The sequence below is a fragment of the Rhipicephalus microplus genome, chromosome 5, assembly GCF_043290135.1.
Source record: "Rhipicephalus microplus isolate Deutch F79 chromosome 5, USDA_Rmic, whole genome shotgun sequence".
NCBI classification, from domain to species: domain Eukaryota; kingdom Metazoa; phylum Arthropoda; class Arachnida; order Ixodida; family Ixodidae; genus Rhipicephalus; species Rhipicephalus microplus.
This window is the reverse complement of record NC_134704.1, coordinates 121,713,771-121,736,799: the sequence shown is the minus strand read 5'-3', so window position 1 is coordinate 121,736,799 and position 23,029 is coordinate 121,713,771. Positions and strand designations below refer to the sequence as shown.

General features: G+C 42.3%; 2 protein-coding genes across 4 annotated transcripts in view; both read right to left on the bottom strand.

The window, feature by feature from the left end:
• Positions 1 to 8,203: 8,203 nt before the first annotated feature.
• LOC142817915 (dnaJ homolog subfamily B member 9-like) lies at positions 8,204 to 17,578 on the bottom strand. Of its 2 annotated transcripts, none has more exons than XM_075895869.1 (4): positions 17,468 to 17,578; positions 13,125 to 13,356; positions 11,499 to 11,930; positions 8,204 to 8,700 (listed from the first exon to the last, which is right to left on the bottom strand). In XM_075895869.1, the coding sequence occupies exons 2-4, from the start codon at positions 13,336 to 13,338 to the stop codon at positions 8,630 to 8,632; spliced, it is 717 nt and encodes a 238-aa protein (XP_075751984.1). In that variant the 5' UTR covers positions 13,339 to 13,356; positions 17,468 to 17,578; the 3' UTR covers positions 8,204 to 8,629. The 2 variants fall into 2 exon arrangements, with proteins under 2 accessions (XP_075751984.1, XP_075751983.1); XM_075895868.1 differs by lacking the exon at positions 17,468 to 17,578 and adding an exon at positions 17,003 to 17,139.
• A 3,416-nt stretch (positions 17,579 to 20,994) lies between these two features.
• The window catches only part of LOC142817914 (E3 UFM1-protein ligase 1-like), a 37,724-nt gene continuing 35,689 nt past the window's right edge, over positions 20,995 to 23,029 (bottom strand). Inside the window, exons 16-17 of one of the 2 annotated variants that reach the window (XM_075895866.1) lie at positions 22,483 to 22,690; positions 20,995 to 21,381 (exon numbers count right to left, since the gene is read on the bottom strand). In XM_075895866.1, coding sequence (XP_075751981.1) covers positions 21,245 to 21,381; positions 22,483 to 22,690 — 345 coding nt within the window. In that variant the 3' untranslated portion in view covers positions 20,995 to 21,244. Of the gene's footprint in view, positions 21,382 to 22,482; positions 22,695 to 23,029 lie in introns of both variants that reach the window. The other variant, XM_075895867.1, reaches the window with a different exon arrangement.

Below are 23,029 nucleotides of genomic sequence, written 5' to 3'. Positions count from 1 at the left end.
GACACGCATCTCATGAATATCATGTTTGCACCAGTCATATGCCTTCGTCATTCATTGACGTCACGTAATACCAGGTTTGGCATATGTGAAGCTAGCGAAACAGCCACGAGCACATCATGAGTGTGGCATCTAGTAATGTTGATACATGACACGCATGTTGTGATTATCATGTTTGGCTGTGTAATTTACCTATGTCATCCGTTCTCGTCACGTAATGCCGAATTCGGTATATGTGAAGCTAGCGAAACGGCCGCGAGCACATCATGAGCTTAACATGTAGTCATGTTGTTACATGACACGCATCTCATGTTTATTATGTTTGCACCAGTCTCACACTTTTGTCATCCATTCACGTCCTGTAATACCAAATGTTGTATAATTGAAGCTAGTGAAACGACCGCCAGCGCATCATGAGCGTGGCATGTAATCATGTTGTTACATGTCACGCATCTCATAATTATCATGTAAGCACCAGTCAGAAACCTTCGTCATCCATTCACGTATTGTAATACGACATTTGGTATATCTGACGTAAGCGAACTGGCCGAGAGCGCATCATGAGCGTGGCATGTAGTCATGTTGTTACATGACTCGCATGTCATGATTTTCATGTTAGGGTCTGCCGCTTGTGTTCACCATGCAGTCATGTCATACCATAGCAGTTTTGCAACATGCCATGTGAACGAAACCACCGCAAGAGCTGCAGGACCATGAAATGTAAATCCCGACATTGATGACATGGCTAGTCAGATATGTTCTTCATACAGTCATGTTATGCCATACCAAGTTTGGTATCGATACCATTATCGAAACGGCCAGGAGAGCTAAAAGTCGTAGGCGGCTAGATAGATAGATAGATAGACAGATAGATATGCTCAAAGTCGCCGAAGTTTGCTTAGAAATTTTTCGCGTTTAAAAACCGAGCACCAAAGACACGGTGGGGCTCGAACCCGGGTTCGCTGGGTGCCAGCCTAGTATTCGACCACTGAGCTTACCTTAGGAAGGCTTGATGTGGGGAACGCAATCATGTTAATACGACTTATAAAGCGTTTTAAAACAGCGAAAGAAGAACAATGCGAATAGCGTAATTGGCCGTCCAATGCTCCAACCCATTACAAAAGCTTGTTCCTGCTCCCCTATTAACTGTGGTGCATAACTAGTTTAGGCTTAATTCCTCATCATCGTCAGCCACTGAATGAACAATTGGTACGGAATTCCTTGCAAGTGTTTAGGGGATACCGCGCTTAATCTCAGAAAAATGACGAAAAATAACATAGCGAATGCCAGCCTACTACCCAAATAAATTTATTAATAATGGCCTTGTGGGTATCAAGCAAGTGTGCTTGCAGTAGTTACCCAATGAGCGTTTCGAAAAGGCCGCTCTTCTAACTTGCGCTGCGACTGTGCTGCGCGTTTCGCGCAAGCCTGGCATTTTAAAAAAAATGCGATAGTGTTGGAGAGCTCGTGTCACAGAAATTTGGCCGTCGGAGTCGGCACCGTTGGTTGTGAGCGCAAAATCGAGAAAGAAGCTAATAGGATAAAGAATAAAATTTTCGGTCCCATTTCGCTCCAACCACAGCACGTGGTTGGAGTGCTCACCGCATCAAGGTGCCATGCGCTTCGAGATTTCTCTCAAGTGTGCAACAGCATACCCATGAAACCGGCAGTGGCGGCAGCCTCCCAAAAATCCACCAGCACAGAAACGTGCGGCACTCATTCAAGAACCCTCTTTTCCCAAAGCTGACGCGCACCGAACATATAAGAAATAAACTAAATAATCTTTTTCTGCCTACCCATGGTCCTATCAACTATATTTCACAATTACTATCAGGCTTACCTGACTTCACCTATATATTCATGTTTACTCACATGTATTCCAAAGCAGTATCATTTATACACCATTTAAATATTTATTTACCAGAAGCGTGAATAACATAGATAAGTGTCTCGAGTTCCCTCTCCGCTGCCTACTTTTTCAGATAAGTTCCTGATGAATTAACGTTATGTTATCTTTTTCAAAGAAAAAAAAATGTCTCTACTGAAACTAGTCATAACTCGTACACAGAGGTACTTTACCAAAGGTGCCAAGAAATGCGCCGATTACGTGAAATAGTGGGGTTAAAGAACATTGACACTACGATCGACAAAGTTATTTCTAGATAAACAGACTCAAGATTCGACTCAGCCGGCCTCAGATAGAGCCATGAGTCGAAGTAAGCCCGGGTGTGAGTAACATTTTGGGTAGTTTGAGTCCGATTAAGTCCGGCTGAAGAAAATTTTTGTGAGTGTGAGTTCGAGTGAGTCCAGCTTAGGAAAACATTGGTGATTCTGAGTCAGAGTGAGTCCAAAGCTTAAAAGACATTTCACAAGCGAGTCTGAGCAAGCTCTGCAAGTTTTGCCGACCTATGAATATGAGTAACGCTGTAGTGGAGAAATCTCAAAACCTGTACAGTTGTGTGTTTTTTAACAGGCCCCTAAATCTAAGTATGAGGCGCCTCCAGTACATTTCACCTCCATCGAAATGTAGCCGCCGCGGTCAGAATATGATCCTGAGACCTCTGGGTCAGCAGTCGATCACCCTAGCCACTACACCACACACCACTGCGATGGGTGCGCTAGTGTTTAGCGAGAGTAGTTTTGAATTTCAGGCGGTTAATCGGACAAACACATTGGATGCACCTGTGCACTAAATGCAGATTATATTTTTGATAAGTCCACCGCAGCGGAGCAGTGATTAAGGTGCCTGGCTGCTTAGACCTGAAGACGGTGAGTTCGATCATGGCTGCGGTGGTCGCATTTTGATGGACCCGAAAAGGTAGAGGCCCGTGTACTGTGCGATGTTGGTGCATGTTAAAGAATACTAGATGGTCGACATTTCCGGAGCCCTCCACAACAGCATCTCTTATGGTCATGTCGTGGTTTTTGAACATAAAACCCCAGGTGTTATATCGTATTTTTGATAAAGCATCTAGTACGCTTCAGCACAGAGATACTCGCTGCACGTATACCATATGCTGCAAAACTTTTCTTGTTTTAGTGATTTATAATTGAGACCAAACAATCTAATGAACTACTTTAGGTAGAATATAAAGGCGGTTTGTTAATCATCAAAACAAGCAAAAAACAGAAGTCTGCATGGTTGTCTTCCATTTGCTTAAGATTCTTGATCTGAGGAGGTAAGTCAACTTAGAAGGGCAGGACCTGACAGGATACTCTGTTTTTTGTAATCAAAGAACAACAGCCATGTTTATGGCTATGGAAAATCTCTAACTTCACAGTTACTACATTGTTTTTTAGCACAACAAAAGAAAAGTGAAAATAAAATTCGATGTGGCATACCAACTTTCAAAAATTCAACTTCAAATTTAGAACAATCAGGCCTGCTTGCGCATCAAACCACATTACGAATAAAACAGTCCTTCAAAGGCCCCATATTGCTAATTTTCATTATACACCAGATATTGCAAGTTGTGAGGAAACGTTTCTGTCAGGTTTCATTCTCTGTTTAAGGAGAAAGAAAAGACTGAGCAGTTTTCTGCTTCTGCTGCCAGAAGGCGAGCTTCAGTCTTAACTGCCAGCCCTCTTGCCTAAACTAGAAAGATTGCGGTGGTGCTTTTTGCCTACGTTCTCCCACAATCAAGAAGAGAGACCGTGTCACCTTCATGCGATGTACAAGAGCACAAGTTCTGCATTCCTCCTTTCTATTATCCTTTTCCTTCTACACACTGCTTTTCAAAAGCACACTGCATTAGATGATTGACCCATGTCATGTGCAACGATCTTCGACGTATCAACTAGCATGGATTGCATAAAGCCTTTGTATGTGTCAGCTTGAATCTTGCTGAAAATGCAGCTCCCTCAGAGAGAGAGTACCGCCTTCTCTTTAAATCCGCAAGTTCAGTTGTTTTCAGCCCACACAACGGTACCTTGTAAAAACAAACGGCCACTCCATCAATCTATGCACTGCATTTGTTTTCAATACTAAAACCCAATGAGGCCCTTTTAAACTATAAAGCATATCATCAACCTGCTTGCCAGCATTATTAGATCAGTGAGTGCCATGATGCATACGCTATAAAAAAGAAATCACTTTCATTTTCTCATATGGCCGAGTTTACAGAAAGCTGTGTCAGTAAGCTAAATGTACAAATAGAAACATGTGATGTAGTACACTGAAAGTTACGGGCTCGATGAATGCACACAAATTTTGACTAATACCATGCTGTTTCAAACAACAGAAAAAGAGTGATATTTCTGGATACTCAAATGAAACTAAGCGTGATGAGCGAGTTGCACACTAGGCACCTGCACTGTAGCACCAATCATCACACCATACACCTCAGACGAACAAATTAACGAACCATAATAATTTTATTGCTGCCATTCCTATCTCAACAGCAGATGCCAACAGTATTGATCGACCAGATGGTAGCAAATTTTTTTTACATTCCAAAGCACAGCAAACTCTAGAAACGCAGCAATACAAATTTAAGCTCACTACAAAGTACTAAAATCACTGCTTTCAGAAGCTCTGTGTTGCTCAACTCCCAATTTGTGAATTGTTCAAAAACCCCAACTTGAAGCTGTGCACTGCGGCAGAATGATTTCTTGGGCATCGAAAAGTGCACTTCAAGATTGTCCAAACTGATAACTTACTTTGGCATATAAGCACGTCTCTCAATGATGCAATATATTCATCTACACTGCTTATTACAGGACAAGGTTTCGTACTGCTCTTGCCTGAACACAGGTCACCCTCAGAACAACAATGCCTCACTCATGCGACCTCGGTAACTGCACAAAAGTAGCAGCACTTCGAAAATTTTGGATGGTGACCGAAAATGTCAAGGCTATCTGAACTTTGGCCTTGACCGGCTTATTTCATTGACGCTATCAGCTATACTGTCATGAACATGACTAGTGCCTTATCTTTCAGAAGTGAATGAAACATAGATGAGATGAAGGGCTGCGAACGTAGTTTTGTTTGCATGAAATTCATTGTTACAGGCTGATTACTTGGTTTACTTTCATCATAGCATGCTGGTTGCTTGGTTCACTCTAAATATTGCCACCAATTGAATGGAGCATTGTTGATAAGGTTGACCTGCTATGTGCCAGTACAACACATGCTGCAGTCCATCACAAAAGCCAATGAAACTCGACAACATGTCCAACACTAGCAGTTAAAGAGCCCACAATGTTGTCTGTACCTTTAACTAAGCCACTTAAATACTCAACAAAAATATATATAACAGACAGTAGTTGCAAAAGCCTTCATTCCTTTAAGAAAAAAAAAAAAAACTATCTTTTGGGCTAGTAACACAGCAGCCTACAGCATCAAAACATGGTTCAATATTTTTTGGGCTAACGAGGCTACTGTACACTTCCAACAGTTTTTTAAAAACCTAAGGCTATGTACAAATATTTACAACGAATGATAAATATACAGAGCTGTAGCGGGGTGCGTGACACTTGCTAAACACACTGAAAACTTAAAACCAACACAGAAGTGTCTGAATACACACAGTGCTTCACCCAACCCCATGATGACAAAGAGCATTTAAAGGCCATTTGGTGTAAATAAATAAATACTCCAAAACTTGTATTTGCAAGTAGATAAATTTGGGCAAAATAAAAACAAACTACACTTGCATTTAACAAACTACATATAAGGGCGAGCAAAAGACTTGCATAATAATAATTTCTCATCAATAAAAAAGTTAATAGAACGTGGGAAACTAAAACCAAGTATACACTCTAACCTCACTATAATGAAGCTGCATTGTAGATGAAAATATGTTTGTAAGACTATTCATTTATTTTGTTATAACCGATATTTCACTATATCTGGGTTCATTATATAAAGGTTTGATTGTAATTGTTTATCTAACTTATTTTGTTTTGTTGTTATATTATTTATTTTTTTATCACCAGTGCTGTGTAGCAAAGCCACCCACAACAGCGGCGCCTGAATGAGAGCTAAACTATTGACACAGTAACAAGGAATGTAAATGTTGAACTGGATCGTTGAAAGTACAACCCAACAATGTAAGAATAACACAACACACCTCGCCAAGCACCAAGCGTGCAAGAGCCTTCAACAGGCACAATTGTCTCTCCAGCATATCTAGTGTGGTTACCACACCAAGTGGCACTGTAGAAAAACTGCGATGCGGTTCATAGTTACGATGAACCAACGTGCAAAATATATGCAGTAGTCCAACTACAAATCTTCCTGTTGGCTGCACAGTGCTGCACATAACATCACACTGGTACCTCGTTATAACAACAATTCATCTCACAAGAAAATAAGTTTGTCCTATCCGAAAATTCATTATGAAGGTTATTTCTAATGCTGCATTCATTGCAAGACAATTTTTCGTTTCGTGATAGCCGATATTTCGTTACACCTATGTTCATTATATTGAGGTTTGAGTAGTCAAACCTAACTTCAGAAAACAAAAGCCCCACCCTGATGACAAGTGTGCCAGCCAGTTGGCTCTGTGACCAAAAAGGTAGCCCTGTCCTTTTACTCCATAACATTCTGCGACAGCGAGTTCACAAACCATCTCGCTTGCAACATTCTAGGATGCACGCTCAGTGGCGCACAAGTGTGGATTCACCTTTGAGGTCGAAACATCACTGCCTTCTCAAGTTGTACATGACTATAAGATGCAATGAAAAATCTGGCCAATGATTATCATATGAGTGATAATACTAGACAATAGGCCATGTTCACAAGTGACATCGTAGTGTCTCTCAAGGTGCTATGTGAATTCACAGAAGTAAAAAAAACTCCTGCATGCTGCAAATTTTCCCAAACTGAGATACTGCTGTCAGTATCACCTACATTTGGTCAATTGATTATCAACTCTTTGTAGTTTCACAGCACTCGCCCTCAGTCTGCTGCACAGAGATCCGCAGCTTTTTAAACACACACATGAGGCAAGTAAAAAAAGAATCCAGGAGATTACAAGCTGCTTCAGCTAAGCATCAGTTATCAATAATTATTTTTTGACAATGACGTTAAAACGGTGCCAGCTCAACACCTTTGAATCTCAACGATTGGTGTATAACCCAACTATGTTTAAAAAGCACAACCATTTCATACTAGCACTGCAGTTTCCAGAAAAATCTAGAAGAAATTGACGGCATTATCCAGATGTCAAACTCATTAGATAGGCCATCTGACAGGGCCAAATTTATCCTTCAGTTTTTTTGCTAAATTACATCAACCTAGCATCATCAGCATACAACCATCTCTATCTTGTCCCAATAATGTGTTATAATGCGTCAAACATAAATCAAAGTGCACATCTACAACATCTCCATAGCAAGTCTACAACAGACCTGCCTGTAGTAAGACATTCATAAGACCTACATAAGTATTAAATTTATCTTTCCAGCACTTTCCGAAATTTCAAAACAAAACCGTTCTTGCTTGCACCTTGGCTGCCCAACAAACCTACCATTAGACTCTCCAAAGTACTTGCCAGTCTACCACCAATCTTTTAGCAACATGTCATTGCCGCAAGGACTACTAGCTAACACTCTTCCTTAGTGCTCAAATTACGTAGTCTATCTAATGAAAACAGACTTAAACTTCCACTGCGTTAAATAATGCAACAGTCTTACATTGCCTGGATTACTTGAAGAAACAGACACTGCATGGATACTTAACAGCACTGTGATATTTGCCAGTTACCTCGGCTCACAAATTTTCTTTCTAATTAAATCACACACAAGTACTATTAGTAGTGCAACAGCCAAGCAGTACAGAAATTACCTTCCACGACATAGAAATTATGCACGAATCACCAGTTATAATAAATAATGTCTTCAAAATGCATGGTAAAAAAAAAACATTTATGTTCCAGGCAATACTTGCAAGCTCTCTATTACTGCTTGGATTCAGATTACGCAATAGGGCCCTACAACAATATAAGGCAAAGAATTGACATAATAATGTGTGGAAGTACATTAACTGCCATCATCCAACAATATGCATCTTCACTAGCATCGACCTGTTCAAATAGACAAGGTGATGTGAGAGTTGCATTATCTACCACAAGCAATCTTCAATTTCTGTTGAAACAGATAACCTGGCGTACAACGTAGGCAGCAGTTCTGCTGGCTCTACAAATACATACACAACGTGCATGGTGAAACATCACCACTTTTGGCGATCAGCCAAGAGCCACACTAAGTTATTTCTTACTCACAATGGCTGAATTATCCAAGTACAGAAAGGCTCTGTAATACTCCGTGTGCTAAGAACAATATAGCGGCACTGGAAAACTATGCGTGCCTACATTCACACAGCTTAAGCTGTTAAAATTTCTTCAGCGCCATACCCAGTCAGAGCCACCATTACGCACACGATTTACTTAAAGGAAAAAAAAAATGTCCTGAAAATAGACTTCGGTATGTACAAAATAAAAAAACAACAAAACAAATCCATAGCTAGATAGCAGCAGTCGGTAGAAAACTGCAGGCCAAACATCACAGATCAGAGTAAGGCGTTCCAGTCGGCATGCTTTCTGCGAGCACATGCCGTGGGCACCTTGAAGTTTACAGTCCTGGGTTTTGCTCAGCATCGGGAGACGCACTCACGAAGCTTCTTTGGTTCTTATGAGCACTGAGTGTATGTCGTCACCATGTTGCCAACTCTCTGTGTGACAGTCTTGCAGTGGCCTTGCCCTACACACAAAAAAAGGCAGAGAAATATAGTACAATTAGTACTAGTAAAAATATCACATCCAAACCTATAACCAAATAAACTGGTTCATGCTCCAGAAAACAGTTATTGGCCCTTTCAATATAGCCCGACCACGATGTTAGAAATACAGGTAGAATGACCAAACGCTTCCACCACGCACACACTGCGTCGAACTTTGGTTCCATCGCTCCTTGATGCCGCCAGGTGGCAGGAGTAGTAACTTGGCTGAGAGCATGCATGCCCGACAGCCAGGACTGGACGACTATGTGTGCCCTACACCTACAATAACACAGCGTCAGCTGTTAAATGTTATTTAGCGCCGCAGCCAGTCGGAACCACCAATAGGCACACGATTTACTTACAGAAAAAGAAAAAAGATAACCTGGCATACATTGAGACAATTGCGCCGGCACGTATCGTGCAATAGTGGCAAGTGGACGCTTTCTAGCCAGAGCAGTCGGCGCGTCCTTTCACTTTCGTTGTTATTCTCATTGTGCAATGATAGGCTATCCTATTCCTATGAGCAAGCCGTGAAATAGGGAAGAAGTATTCTGTGCTACGGTGCAAATCTGGTGAAAAAACCTGCTTTGAAAAAGTGTCACTTTTTGCTGCACCGCGAGGAGTGGATTGCTTCAAGGTACGGCACCATGTGATTTCGCGCAAGGACTGCGTACTGCAGCTTACAGATTACGTCTGCGCAAAGCTCCTCGAGCTAAGGTATGCAACGAAGACGTGGGAAGCTGTCTATAAAGAACGCGTTCTTGTGAGAACATCACGAAAGGTGTCTTTGGCTAAAAAGGCTGCGCCAACAAAGTTTTCTGACTGCCATACTCAGAGAGAAAAAAAAGAAAGCACCTGCAGATCGTTCGAACCCTCCAGCCATCAAACGTGTCCTGTCAAACTAGAAAATACAGCCATGTTTCAACAACTCGTGCCAACAGAGACCTAGCAGGAATGCGGCATGGTCTGCGAGATGAATGAATGAAGCAGTGTGGCATCTGACGCCACAGAATTCGAAGCAATGCCAGTCACGGTATCACCCACAAGTTTGATCGAGATAGTTTTATAGAATGACAGTAACATACCTTCCCCAAGAACAGCCTGAACATAACACAAGGTTAACGTTGATGGGTTAAGTACAATTAATCTTTGTGAAGTTTTCATTACCTTAATTCATCTTTATTTCATTAACTTCATTTTTATTTCATTAACTTCATCTTTATGTGCATGTGATGGCTTTAATTTTGTTTCCACTTTCAGCTGTATATTTCCTGGTGTAATAAACTTACACACAGTTGTTCGTCAGCACTTGTGTTGTGTAATCATTCTTTCTCCATCCCGTTTTTGCTCTGTTCCCCATCAACATAATATTTACTGTACTGTGCTTCAGCAATAGAGATCCCATGTTTGAATCCTGCAGAAGCATCTGGTCAGCTTTTCATTTCTTAATATTTTTTAATGCTCTATTACTTGTTTATTTACTCATCCTGCTAGTGTGTAAAAGCAGCTCACATTTTCTGCACTTTTCACTCCTAATAGGGCTTTTAATGCTCAGGCAGCTAGTTATACTAAACTATAAAACATAGCATACGATGTATGCATCAGCTTAATAAATTCAATACGTGATTTATGGCCACATTTACCACCTTCTCTGTCGCACTATTACCCAAATTGTGACCGAAAAATGGGCCAAGTATCCTTTCCTAAAGACCCCAGTTGTCAACAAGCTTTACTTCTGCAAAAGTAAGCTGTCACGCGAGAGCACTGCCCCATAGAATGCGTACTACCATGAAGTAGAAAAATGACGCCTCCATGATCAATGGAGGCGTTGTCTATGGTATTACTGGGAACTGGTATTTTCTGGGAATACATCTATGGTATTCCCAAAAAATGAGAAGCAGTGCAGAAAAGACGATTCAAAATATCGTAGAAGAAATTTGCTTATTTTTTTATAGTTTTCCGGTACTTCCACTGTTCACTTCCACTTACGTTGTGTAATATTACATGCTGTTATTAATAAACTGTATAATTGTTAACCGCGGGTCCTACTACAGTCACCCGACTTTAGGACTATCGTCTGCATACTTTTAACTGCGAACTTTATATTTTGAATGAATAAAACTGAATAAAAAACCTGAAAAAACAATGCATTTCGCTTGCCTGTGGCACAGAGCACATGGACGAGGAAGAGTCAGAATCTTAGAGGCCATGCAAAATATTCACATTAGTTCGTTGCATTTTGGCTCTTGCCACTCCTGGCAATCAGCCATGCTATTTTTGTCACTCTAGGGCAACTTTTCACGTGACTACCCATAGCATCATCCTCATTAGCCTTACTACACCCACAGCAAGGCAAAGGCTACTTCCATGCACGGCCAATCAATATTACTGACAGTTGGGCACAGTTCAAAAGCAGATATATATATATATATATATATATATATATATATATATATATATATATATATATATAGGACGACCGGTAGGTGTGTCAGTCTGAGATTGAGGGAACGCGAGGCCAATGTTCGCACTGATGCCCTATCACCTGTAGGCGCGCACTGCAGGGAGTGTGGGCGCCTGTGTAGGCGTGATTTTTTTCATCTGTGTTCTGTGTGTTTTTTATGCGCCGTTCATAACTATGTACCACAAATCAACCCAGTCCTGGCTCGGTTGCCCATAAATCACACCACATATGCATATAAAACATATGGTTGTCTGAACTCTGTTGTGCAACACACAACCTGATGAAACGGGCACTACAAATTGAGTGAGAACTTACCACCACTCCGTTGGTGAAACATGTTGGAATGGTGATTCTGTGCATGGCGCGCAAAGTGCGAACTCGCGAAGGAGTCACCGCCACCGAAGACTTCCCCGAAGGGTCCGCCGCCACCCATCCAGTTGTCACGCTCGTCGTCGAAGTCGGAAAAGAGGTCCTCCATGTTGAACGCGTTGCCGAAGAAGGAGCGTGGGCCCCCATGGTGATGGTGCTGGTGCGGCTTCTGCTGGCCAAAGTCGGGATGGCCGTGGAAGTGCGCCCTGCCGTGCTGCTGCTGGTGGAAGTTGAAGGCGTCGTCGAAGTGACGGAAGAAGTCGTGCATGTCAAAGTCATGGAACTGCGTGTTGGCCCCTTCTCCACCTTGCTTGAAGGCGGAGCTGCCAAACTGATCATACTTCTTGCGCTTCTCGGCATCCGACAATACCTCGTAAGCTGTCGGGGCAAATGAGAAACAGAAAGAGAAAGATCAAACACAAGCTTCAAAAGACCTTCAATATCTTTACTTCCTAGGAACCCTCGTACATGAGATTTAACTGCTCTTAGGCTTGAGGAGAAAACACTTTCTGGAAATAGTGGACACTGCTATGAACATCTGCGCAAATTCTGCAGTTGTACGATGCAAAGAAAGCATACGAGTGGAATGTGAGGGTGCCATTTTCTCAGGTGCCCTCTTTTTATACAGAGGCCCGTTGTCACTCCTATCAGAGCTGCCGGTGCCTACTGTTTGACAACATACAGTGTGCAGCGTGCTATTAGCCAGCCGAAAAAGTGGCATTTGGATCAGATGCGCTTCTTGCCATGGGGTACCTACCACCTGGGGGACCGCCATGGGGTGCAGTGTGTGTCAACGCTACACACTCAGTCACACTCGCACAGAAGAATCACAATCAGAGAGAGCGATTGAGTTTAATGATGTGTGCTCAAGGTCATAATATGCACTAACGCCACTTATTTTGCCCATGCCATCTCTCCCAGCTTAGCTTCTAGTGTGCTCATTGGGAGAAGAGAAAGTACTTGAAGTACACATCAAATCCATGTAACTCTTAAGAGATTTAAGAAACTTTTGCAGTAATCAATTCGTGATGCAATAAACTCCATTAGGACTAGGGTCATTTGATGGTTACTAGGGAAAATGGTTTGTGACTTCTTTCAACTTTTTGGCTGAGTGAAATATTCACGCAAAATATGAAGACCGACACATGCAGAACAGTATGAAAGTGGCTCTGCTGTATTCCCGGCAGAGCTTTACAGGAGATTTATACAAGTTGGGCATAGGATGCTGAATCATCAGAGAAGGCAGACAGAAACCATGAAGTTCATTTCAATTCAATTTTTAGGCAAATGAGTATCCGAGAATGCCAGGAAACCACAAGCTCAACTGCCACCTTCCGAACTTACTATGGTTACTCGTACTCTACTTCTATGCATCGGAGAGGCTTTGCAGCAGCTCGGAAGTTTGTACAGTCTTACGGGTATCAAAACAGCATCCAAATTCTAGTGTAACAAAACTTCTACCTAATGCGATTTCCCCAAAGACATTATGAACATTCTCCCAATTTGATCAACTCTACAAGTACTGCAAACGTAAGTGAATGAAATACAGAGTCATGCGCGCAGACTACTTGCCTTGCGCGATATTCTTGAACTTCTCTTCGGCGTCGGGCTCCTTGTTCTTGTCTGGGTGGTACTTGAGGGCTAGCTTGCGGAACGCCTTCTTAATCTCCCGATCAGAGGCCGTGCGCTTGACGCCCAACAGCTTGTAGTAGTCTTCCTCCTCAGCCGCCGTCAGTGCCATCAAGACCGCTGCCCACACCAAAACAAACACTGGCCACCACTTCATGGTACTTGCGGAGTGAACCTGCAAGAACGTCATCGAGAAAAGCAATGCCATCATTAAAATCATACTTTTTAAGTTCCCCACCCCTTTATTTACAGCATAATTGTCTAGTTTAACGTGGCTAAACAACCCAGTGGGCAAATTGTGTGTAGTTGCCACTGTTCAATTCACGCCCAAAACAAAGTGCACAAGCATATCTTTGCTCTACCCCATCAAAATAAGGTACTCAAGATCGACGCCTGGCTCAGAACATCATGCAAAGTGGCACATTGCAGGGGAGGGGCACTTAACTGTACTGATCCAAGGGGAGCACAAATTATCTCCCACATCTTTCATAGTTGCACTCTTCACATCATTTTTATTGTGCAGGGTTATAGCTACACATGTTTTCTCACAGTAATGGTGACTACAAAGCCCTTATGTATTCAAAGAACTGTCTACCTCCCACCTTTGCCTTGCAAAGCCGGGTACCAATGGCATGGCTTTGTTAAAAGCACGTCATCACTTCATTTTCATTTTCGCCCATTGACTGCAGAGCTCCTTTTCTGTCAGAGTAGGACTACAAAAGGAAAAGGGAGAGGGTTAACTTGCCCTTTCTTCTCGTCCTAAGGGAGAACCTTGCAAACACCTATGCAGATGACAGAAAAAGTAATCAATCTTTTTAACTGCTCCAATCGCAGCGGGGTTCACAAAAAATGTGGGAGTTGGGAGAATGTTCCTTCATTTTGACTGCTAGAATACAGAAGTGAGAAAGAAATGTAATAAAAATACATCAACTACTTGAGCGCAACATTACATATCCGTATTTTAAGTAGAGCACAATGTGACCCAAACATTGTATTGGTTGCTTGCCTCAGCTACCATCTGTCGAGTTCCAAGTATAAAATCCAAATTAAAGGACACATGCCGCCGAGTTTAACCAGTGATGACATCCTACTCGCAGATTAGTGCCTAAGAATAGAACGATTTTAACCGTACAATGCAGACACTGGGGTAGCAAGGAGATGCTTTTGAGTTCAAACCTACCTCTCCAATTTTTAAAATTTCGCCCGCAGCCTTGGAACACGTTCTTATAAAGAGTAACGACACCTTGGCCCGTGAAATTACGAAAGCATACTAGTACATTAAAAAGAAGAATGATATGTGTCTTGCGAATACAACTGTTGCTTTGCATGGCGATAAATTGAATTTCTTCAAATATTTTTTCGTTTAGCGGCTTTTTTTGTCATTATTATTTTTTTGTTGTCAATTTTATCGGGCATTTTTTTACCAGCATGTGAGACGATGTGAGCGCGCATGGTTGCTACGGTTATATATTTCCCTCATTTCCCGAGAACAAAGTCAGTTGTGAGCGACGCCCTTTCTGTTACGTCCTCAATTTTTTTCCTTGACGGTACGCGTCTCTTTGTATTTCAGGAAACATACATAAAGGTGGTTGAAACCACTCCTCTAATGAAAGAAAATTACTGGAAGCACCTCTGGGTGTAGGCATCTTTAAGTGAGACTGTAAAATCTGAACATTTTGCACATCCTCAGCTTTGGGGATAAATGTTTCTGGTAGAAACAGAGCCTCAGAAGAAAGCCGACTACCATATGTAATGTAAATTATTCAATTATCGTATTTCACATCTTTATTTTCTAGTGTCTGTCGTGCACTGAGCTTGTCAACGTTAATAAGCCTAAGATTAGATAGATGCAATGTATTGTTATTGTGTAGCATGGCACTGCTAATTCACACTGAAGGCAATGCTCTCTAATTATAGCATAAAACGATTTATGGATGTACTATGTATAGTTGCTATATCTTACTTACATTGCTTAAAGGCAAATTTGCTGCCAACAAACGTGAACATTTTTTGAGACATATACGAGACATAATGGATCATTTTTTCCTGTGCAGTTGGAAAAACAGTGAATTTAAAAAAAAGCAATAAAAAAATAGACGAACTAAATGGTACCTACACAGTACATAGACCATATAATACTGCGTCTAGGTGACTGGTACACTAACCATTTATTCACCTTAAAATTACTTGCGCTGTGTGAAAACCAAGTTTTCATGGCAAAAAGAAACATTTTTTTTTCTTTTTATTTAATGTTTAGCTAGCCAGCATGAAGCGTAGAGCCAATGAGCAGCCGTCCACACAAGCCGGACGCACTTCCCTATATCAAGGAGGCCCGATCCACTTTTCTGCGAGATGACCTATTTATAGCTCACAACAGGTTGTGCCCACAAGTGTCCGTGCTGATGCAAGATTTAATGGGTCGGGCCCGGAAGCTCGGTGAAAACAAAACTTCATCAGAATTGGACTAATACGTATCTATCCATCAGCTCTTCATGATCTCCACTATGGTCTGAAAATCTCAATAAAGGTTTTTTTGCCTCAATGTGAAAGTATTCTTCTACATCCTGAAACGATTTTTTGTCCGAAAACCAGCAACAGGTCACAGCATTTTTTTGGGGGGAGGGGGGGAGCATCAATTCAAATGACATCAAAGGGAAAATATGTACACTAAGCTATCATAAATTTGAAAAAAATGCATTAAAATACGCAATGGCCATAACAGTCAAAATGATGTGCTAGTAGAAGAAGCTGGCACTGCAAGTAAATACAAAATTAATTCAAGTAATTTATTACTCACTTGTAAAGAGAACTAAAAAACTGTGCTGCAACCTGGCTGAAACAACAAATCGTGATGGCAAATGAAAAGTAATTTCCTTAGAAGTCATATTAGCAGCCATTTTTTGTAACAACAAAGTTTAATTGTCATTAACTTTAATGATAGCAGCCTCATGTCTAACGTGGTTCAGCTGAATTACCACACCCTTTTTACAACAACATGTACACCGCTTACACACTAGACATAAAACAATGAACAGCTCATCCCTTGATAAAGTTTACGACAGGTTTTATTTTGAGTATTTTTTGGTACTCTCTTTTTAAACGTTACTGAAAAGTTGCAAACAAAGGTAGCAAGCCCCCTGCAGAAGTATTAGCCTTTAAAATCACTATTCGCGACACAAACCTTTTTGTTTAAATAGGAAAATATCTAGACATAAGCAGTCGCACTGTAATTTGACTACATGACTAACAATTTCATTTTCCGTTTAATTTATATAACGGCATACACTGGTTTGTTCAAGTTGGTTTCATGATTTTCGGAGTAATTAACTCACACTGCTTACGCCACGTACTACTTGCGAGACTGCGAATAGGTCACAGCTGACGCTACAGCTGAGTAATTTGAAAGTGCGTTTACGACATCAAAGCTCACGGCCACTGGATGCCCGAATTCGCGTTCCCAATGCTAGCTGACAAAGAACACGCAAATAAGCCACCGTCCTTGATAAGAAAAGGAACAGTCTTGATCTTGCATTGCCTCATCCTGCGTACATACTCCTGTACGCGGATCAAGTTACAACACGTACGGCGCCTGTGTACTGGCAATGTGTTCCGCTACCCAATAAAAAACGTAAGCAGGAAACATCACAAGGCTGACATGTTACTGACAGGTCCGAGCAAGTACACAGCACGGAAGCAGAGATTTTTTCGGGCAACCCACCAAACGGCGGCTTCAAAAAGAACCATGAAAGCGCCGCGCGCGACAGAGAACAGCTGAATAAAACGGGATGCGCGCATTCGAACGAAGCGCGAGTAGGTCTCACCTTGACAGTACGATCAAAACAGTCCGGGGACAATCACAGCGACAATCGCTGAATGCTAAAACGTAGCAGGTACGCGCAGGTATTCCCGGCACGAACGACTAGGACAGGAATGCCAAACGAGTCGCGGTGTACAGGTGATATCCGCGCTGCTAAGGGGACCTTCGTAGGTACACGAAGTCTTTTCCCATTGGCCCTACGCTTCCGTCGAGAGAAAGCGGCGAGGAGAAGGGCGAAATATAGGCCGGCGACTACGAGCGCAGCAAACCAAACGCCAGAAATCGCTCGATTGTCCACGTCTCTTTGGTCCAGTTGCCGACGACGTGCGAGTGCGACCGGTTGCTACTGGCGCGCAAATGCTGCGACGCTCGCGTGCGGATCGTTACGACCGAAACTGCCGAAGCTGCGGACTCGGTCACTCGCAGCTGAAAGTTTGGTGCCACATGAACGCTTTTAGTATCAGCTTACCGAGACTTCGGAGCTCTCGTCTCGACAATAAGTTGCGGGACACAGGAAGAGAATTCACCGAAATACTCGAAAATGGCACACGCGCCTACTACATTTGTTTTTCGGTTTTTCATTTTTTGCCTGGTGATATCTTTGGCGATGACGTTTCCGGACTAGCAAGGATGAGGTGTTTTTTTTTTTTTTTTGGCATGACTATCTTAATGACGAAATTATAATTTTGTATGAACGGATTTAGTTTTTTCTGTCGCAGTAAAATGCGGAACAGGCTTCTCAAATAGTGGGACAGCTGATACCTAGATAGTGATGTGTTCCCTGCCTGAATTTGTAACAGTACACTGCCTAGAGCAAAAATAATAAAATAATTTCTTGTGAAGCTTCTTGGTTTGAACTTCAAAGCATTATATTTTATTTTAAAAAACTCACAGGACGCATACAAAACAGTAAACCAGACCTGGGCCCAGTCAATTACCCTTCACTGGGAAGGTTGAAGCGTAAGTTGTACACTAAACAAACACTACACAAGAAATTGCTGTAGCACCATTGTAGCTTTCTGTAGCTTCAAGATTCCTGTGTCTTGCGTTTTTTTTTTTTTTTTTGGGTGGGGGGGGGGGTCATGCATCATCTTTGTACATCATGCACGTGTTCAACTTAATAATAAGCATATGGTTGCTAGTTCATCATTTAAAAATACAAAAACAACGGGGTACATGAGCAGAAAGTTTGTGCTAATGCTAGGCCAGACGCAACCCTCGAGGTCTAGGCCCAGTGTTCTTAGGACTCTATTATACTAAAGCACTAGAATGGTAGTCCGAGTCATGCGCGGCTGGAAATTACCTGCACGCAAGATCCTGTGAATAAAGTCTTCTCTCTCTATCTCTCTCTCTCCACAAATCATGCACAAAAGGCTAAATTTAATTTTCAGGCTTCTATAAGTAGATAATTATCACTGTCAAACACGTATATGTAGTGCCCCTAATGTAAGTCTCACTATGGTTTTAAACGAAATTACGAAACTTCTTCGTTAGCTTTCTAGTGAAGAAAGGGTGTTACAGAACACACGCATCAAGAATATTTGATCATGCCTCTGTTATTGCTTACTATGATGCAAACCTTTTATGCATTGCATAACTCATCTACAATGTCTTCCAATTTATTCCTTCACTTTTCATTGTGCGCTACTCTGGCCATCCATGAACTTTCTTGCCGCATGCTCGGTGCAGTGAACCTTCATTAATATAACGTTGAACCTGCAACACTGCATCAGGTCGTGTGCACTTGTAGTGAAGAAAAACAATCGGACAGCATACATCACATTTCTCTACTGACTTAATTCTTCGCTCTCCTCGCCCTTTCCTTCCCCACATAAAGTAGAGTAGGCAAGGGGATAACCGGTTAGGAGAGGAAAATTGCTAAGTCTTCTTTGCTTGCTTTGCTGGCCGCCATCAGAACTGCAATTTTTCTCAAATGTTGTGTGTTAGTGCGCTAAGATTATGCTCTAAGACCTTAATGCCTGATGTGCTTAGGACCAGGACTATAATGTCATATATACAACTCACTGCAATTTGTACCTCAATTTTAAGTTAGGTGAGCCACCTTCATTAACATCCACCATAATGTAGATGGAGTCTACGAGGTATTCAACATGTTTCAAGTGGTGCAATATCTTCTTGGTTGTGAATATAGTAAATGCACCTTTGTAATACTTGAGGCAGCTGGCTAGTCAATTACATTCCCTCAGAAAATTAATATTGCCTGTTCCAAACCCATTCCAATTCACTGTCATTACAGCCCTCAATAAAAGTCACTTTTAGTTTTACGTACATAGAGGCTTTGCGTGCCGTAGAGCTTCTACGCGTAAGCAGTGCGTATGCGCAAAACAAAGCAGCCGTGTGCTGATTGCATGGACTTACATGAGATTCGATTCTTTGCATGCGTTTCTTGCACACATAGACAGCTTCGCGTGGGCGCCTAAACAAGATCGCATATCCAACGCTTGCTTGCATCGAAAAACGGCAACAGGATGACTAGAGTGTTGCCATGCCTTCGCTTTGGGACCTGCTACGCAATGTGAAGGAATGCAACCCTTTCCAGGAAAACACCAAGCACACAGTGCGGTGGACAGAGATTGCTGTCCACTTGACAGAGTCCCACCAAAATGTGTTGAGCGCTCGCGCTATTTGCGACCGGACGAAGCTGCTGCTCGCTCAACACGCTGAGCGAGATGAGGGAAACCTTGGCTGGTAAGTCACTCGCTGTTTTCCATTTAACATAGTGTACAACGCAAAATGCACACTAGATTGGTCAGTACAAAGTTTTATTTGCCTTGGTGGCACTTCCTGGGTCCGGAACCAACAAGGAGTACTCGGAACAAGACCAGTGGCTCGAAGAAATTTTGACGATTGAGTAAGAGAACCGCTTTTAAATAAGAATCTTCAAGACGGCACCATTGGGCCCTGGCAGTCGAAGCAGATTATTCGTCAATAAAAGATTCCGAGCAGATGGAGCTACGCGATAGCTCTCACCGTGCTTCGCGTTTGTGTAGCTAAAAGCATTTTGCATGTCGTGCACGTAATGTACATGAACTTTACACGTTTTCATACCTGAAAGTCCTACATACGTGAAACTAAAACTGTCTAAAGATGCACGATGCAACTCCAAAACTAAGCTAGTCAGGTACCATTTCATTTGCTGTACAATGATGCACTTTTGCGCGAACACAGTACCCAAGCAACAGGTGCTGTACATACACTTAGCCCACACAATGCTAATGTGCAAGCGCCAGCATGCGCACTAAGAGACAGAACTGATGGTCGGGTGTTTTATGCACTGAAAAATTCGCAATTACGTCTGCCTCAACTGGCTAAACAAGGTGCCCATGTTCCTTCATTCACTGTAAATGCATACACACACAGTGGAACTTGAAAGGGCAGTATTTGACAGTGCCCATACGTGGTCGGCCATATCTTTATGTATGCCTATGCAATGCAATGTCCGGGCGAATTGGTTTCAAACTTCCACAATCACAGCAAATTTGATGGCACAGAGAATACACATAAGACACACAAAGCACCGATTGACAAGTTGTTCTGTGCTCCATGAGTAGCGTGCTTTCTTCCCTGTTCAAAAATGCAATATAGCTCGAAAATAACACAGCACTTGTCTGCATCTCTTATTTTTTTCGTCCCTCGTGTTACTTCTGTGCTATTACGTTTCTGATCATAGTGCACCAACTAGTATGATCTGCCACCCTACTCTCTGCTGTTGTATGTGTTGTGATCACGATGCCCATGCACATAGGTCTTGCAGGCAGGTTCACGAGAGGCACTTCCCCCTCAAGTCACATCAGCACTTTTCTGGCTACCCAAGCTACGCCAGTGGTCCCCTCTACCCCAGCGGTGATACAACACGAATCCGCACCCCCCTATATAAAATCCTGCTGACGGCTACGCCTTTGCAGTTGCTGCTTGATACACATCATACAGTCTTTCGCTCTGGGCACCATCTTAGCAAAAAAGAAGACACACAGCTAGTGAACCAAAGTACCGCTAGGAAAGCTAGCTCCTTTATTGCGAAAGGGTTTCACTTATGCAAAAGTCTAATCCATAACACAAAAAAGGGCATAACGACACGAAATGCTAGCCTGCTTGAAGTGCTTTTGGACCATTCTTTATGGCAGCTGAAAATATGTCGTCAATCTATCGACCATTTCGATACAAGGCCAGCTTTTTCTGTTCATAGAAGGCACTGGAACAATAGTGGAAGATGTCAGGGTAGTCTTCACTCCTCGGTCGGGCCCTGCTTCTTGTAAGTTGCACCGACCTGCTTCAGCTTTGGAATCAGCTCCTTCAAGGACGAAGCAACCGATTCTTTCTCATCAGACGAGTCGTCAAGTGTCAGGTGCCTCATGACGAGCTCTGCAAAAGGCCACAGAAATATTTGCTTGCCTCATCATGGCACCCATCACCTTTTTGTTGGCACAGTACGGAAAAAAAATAGCAAATGTGGGGAATCTCGTGCAGCTTTTCTGGGAAAAACTTGGATATTATTGTATTCCCCAGCCTTTTGAGTCACAACTTTCTCTGCAAGTACTAAGTCACTTTCTGGTACAAAACGACCTCTATGTTATTAACCTTGTTTATTTCAGCTTTGGTCCACACAATCATTTTGCTGCATTCAACCACAATTCAAGTTCAGGCCTGTCCTCAAACTGGTGTTTTTGACCAGAAAAAGAAGAAAACCTGACCATTCATGAATAATTTATGACTGATCCCTTTGAGACTTCAATATGCTCAAAACTTAGTGTCAACCTTAGCCACATTACATGGAGACTGACCAGTGTGAATGGCCCCTATGAATAATAATGGTAGTCATTAAATGAAGTTTAATTTTCTGAAGATAAATTTCACTGGTTTAATTTTCCTATTGTTAAAATTGGAGACGCACAATACTTTCCTTGCTAAAAAAAATGGTGCAGTTTCAATTTTGAAACAGTTCCGGGGTGAAAATATCATTTTTAAGTTAATTTTCCACTTTGAATATATAAAATGCCAGCTGCATGCTCAATGAAACGATGCCTTACTACAGAGGCCAATTCTGCCAAATAAGTTGGCAGCATGTTTTGCTGCTTTTACGGCCTTTTGCTTAAAGTGACTCTCGGGATGGCATTACCAACTTCCCTTTGGGGGGTCACATAACGGATGACCATGCTTTATAGATTTAGATTGGCTCGATGTTCACTTGTAGTTTCGAAATCGTTATATCCCTGCAATGAATCAATTAATGAAAAATGCATGTGTACTTTTGTTTCCATCGTCTAAAGTTTTTGTCAAATATCAGAGTAACACTGATACATACACTTAGGTACATCAGTGCAAACATAAATGCTTAGTGAAGAGATTTCTGATGCAATGTGGTTATTTTGGGTAACTGTGCACACCAGTTTATTTTATTACTTATGTGCATTGGGCAAGTTTCAATGGTGCAATTGATTTCTTGAGCACTGCAAGCGCACCCACCTTGTGCTTGGTGTAGGAGGGCAAACGTGTCTGGTGGCAACTGTGTTCTTAGAGCAGACAGAATCTGTGGCACGAAGCGTCCCGAGGCGTGGAGTGCTTTCTGCGTCTGGGCCTGGGCCACGAGAAGCACCGCCAGGTGCAGGCACAGCGCAGCATCCTCAGCCTCCGACAGCTGCGACAGGAGAGCCTGGCGATGGCTCAACAGCCACTGCCTGCATGACAGATGCAGCGGCACGATGAGCATACTGACGTTGTAATAATCCGGATGTGGCTGCCAAATGGACCTTGGGTTGCTCCACCGTGAGGTGGCTTGAAGTCTGAAATCTTTAAGCTAAAACGGGCAAAACATTTGATGACTGCTCAATCACTCAACTGCTGGGGCGAGGTGTTTTTATTCAAAAATTGTTTGCCTACCACCGCCCTATTTTTCTTCTAATCCCAAACTGAATTGTACCCCCCGCACCCCCTGAAGGAACTTGCTTGTCCCAGCTGCGCAGCCACAGCCCCTAATAAAAAAATCCTGGTGCGGCCATTGCTGAACAGAGAT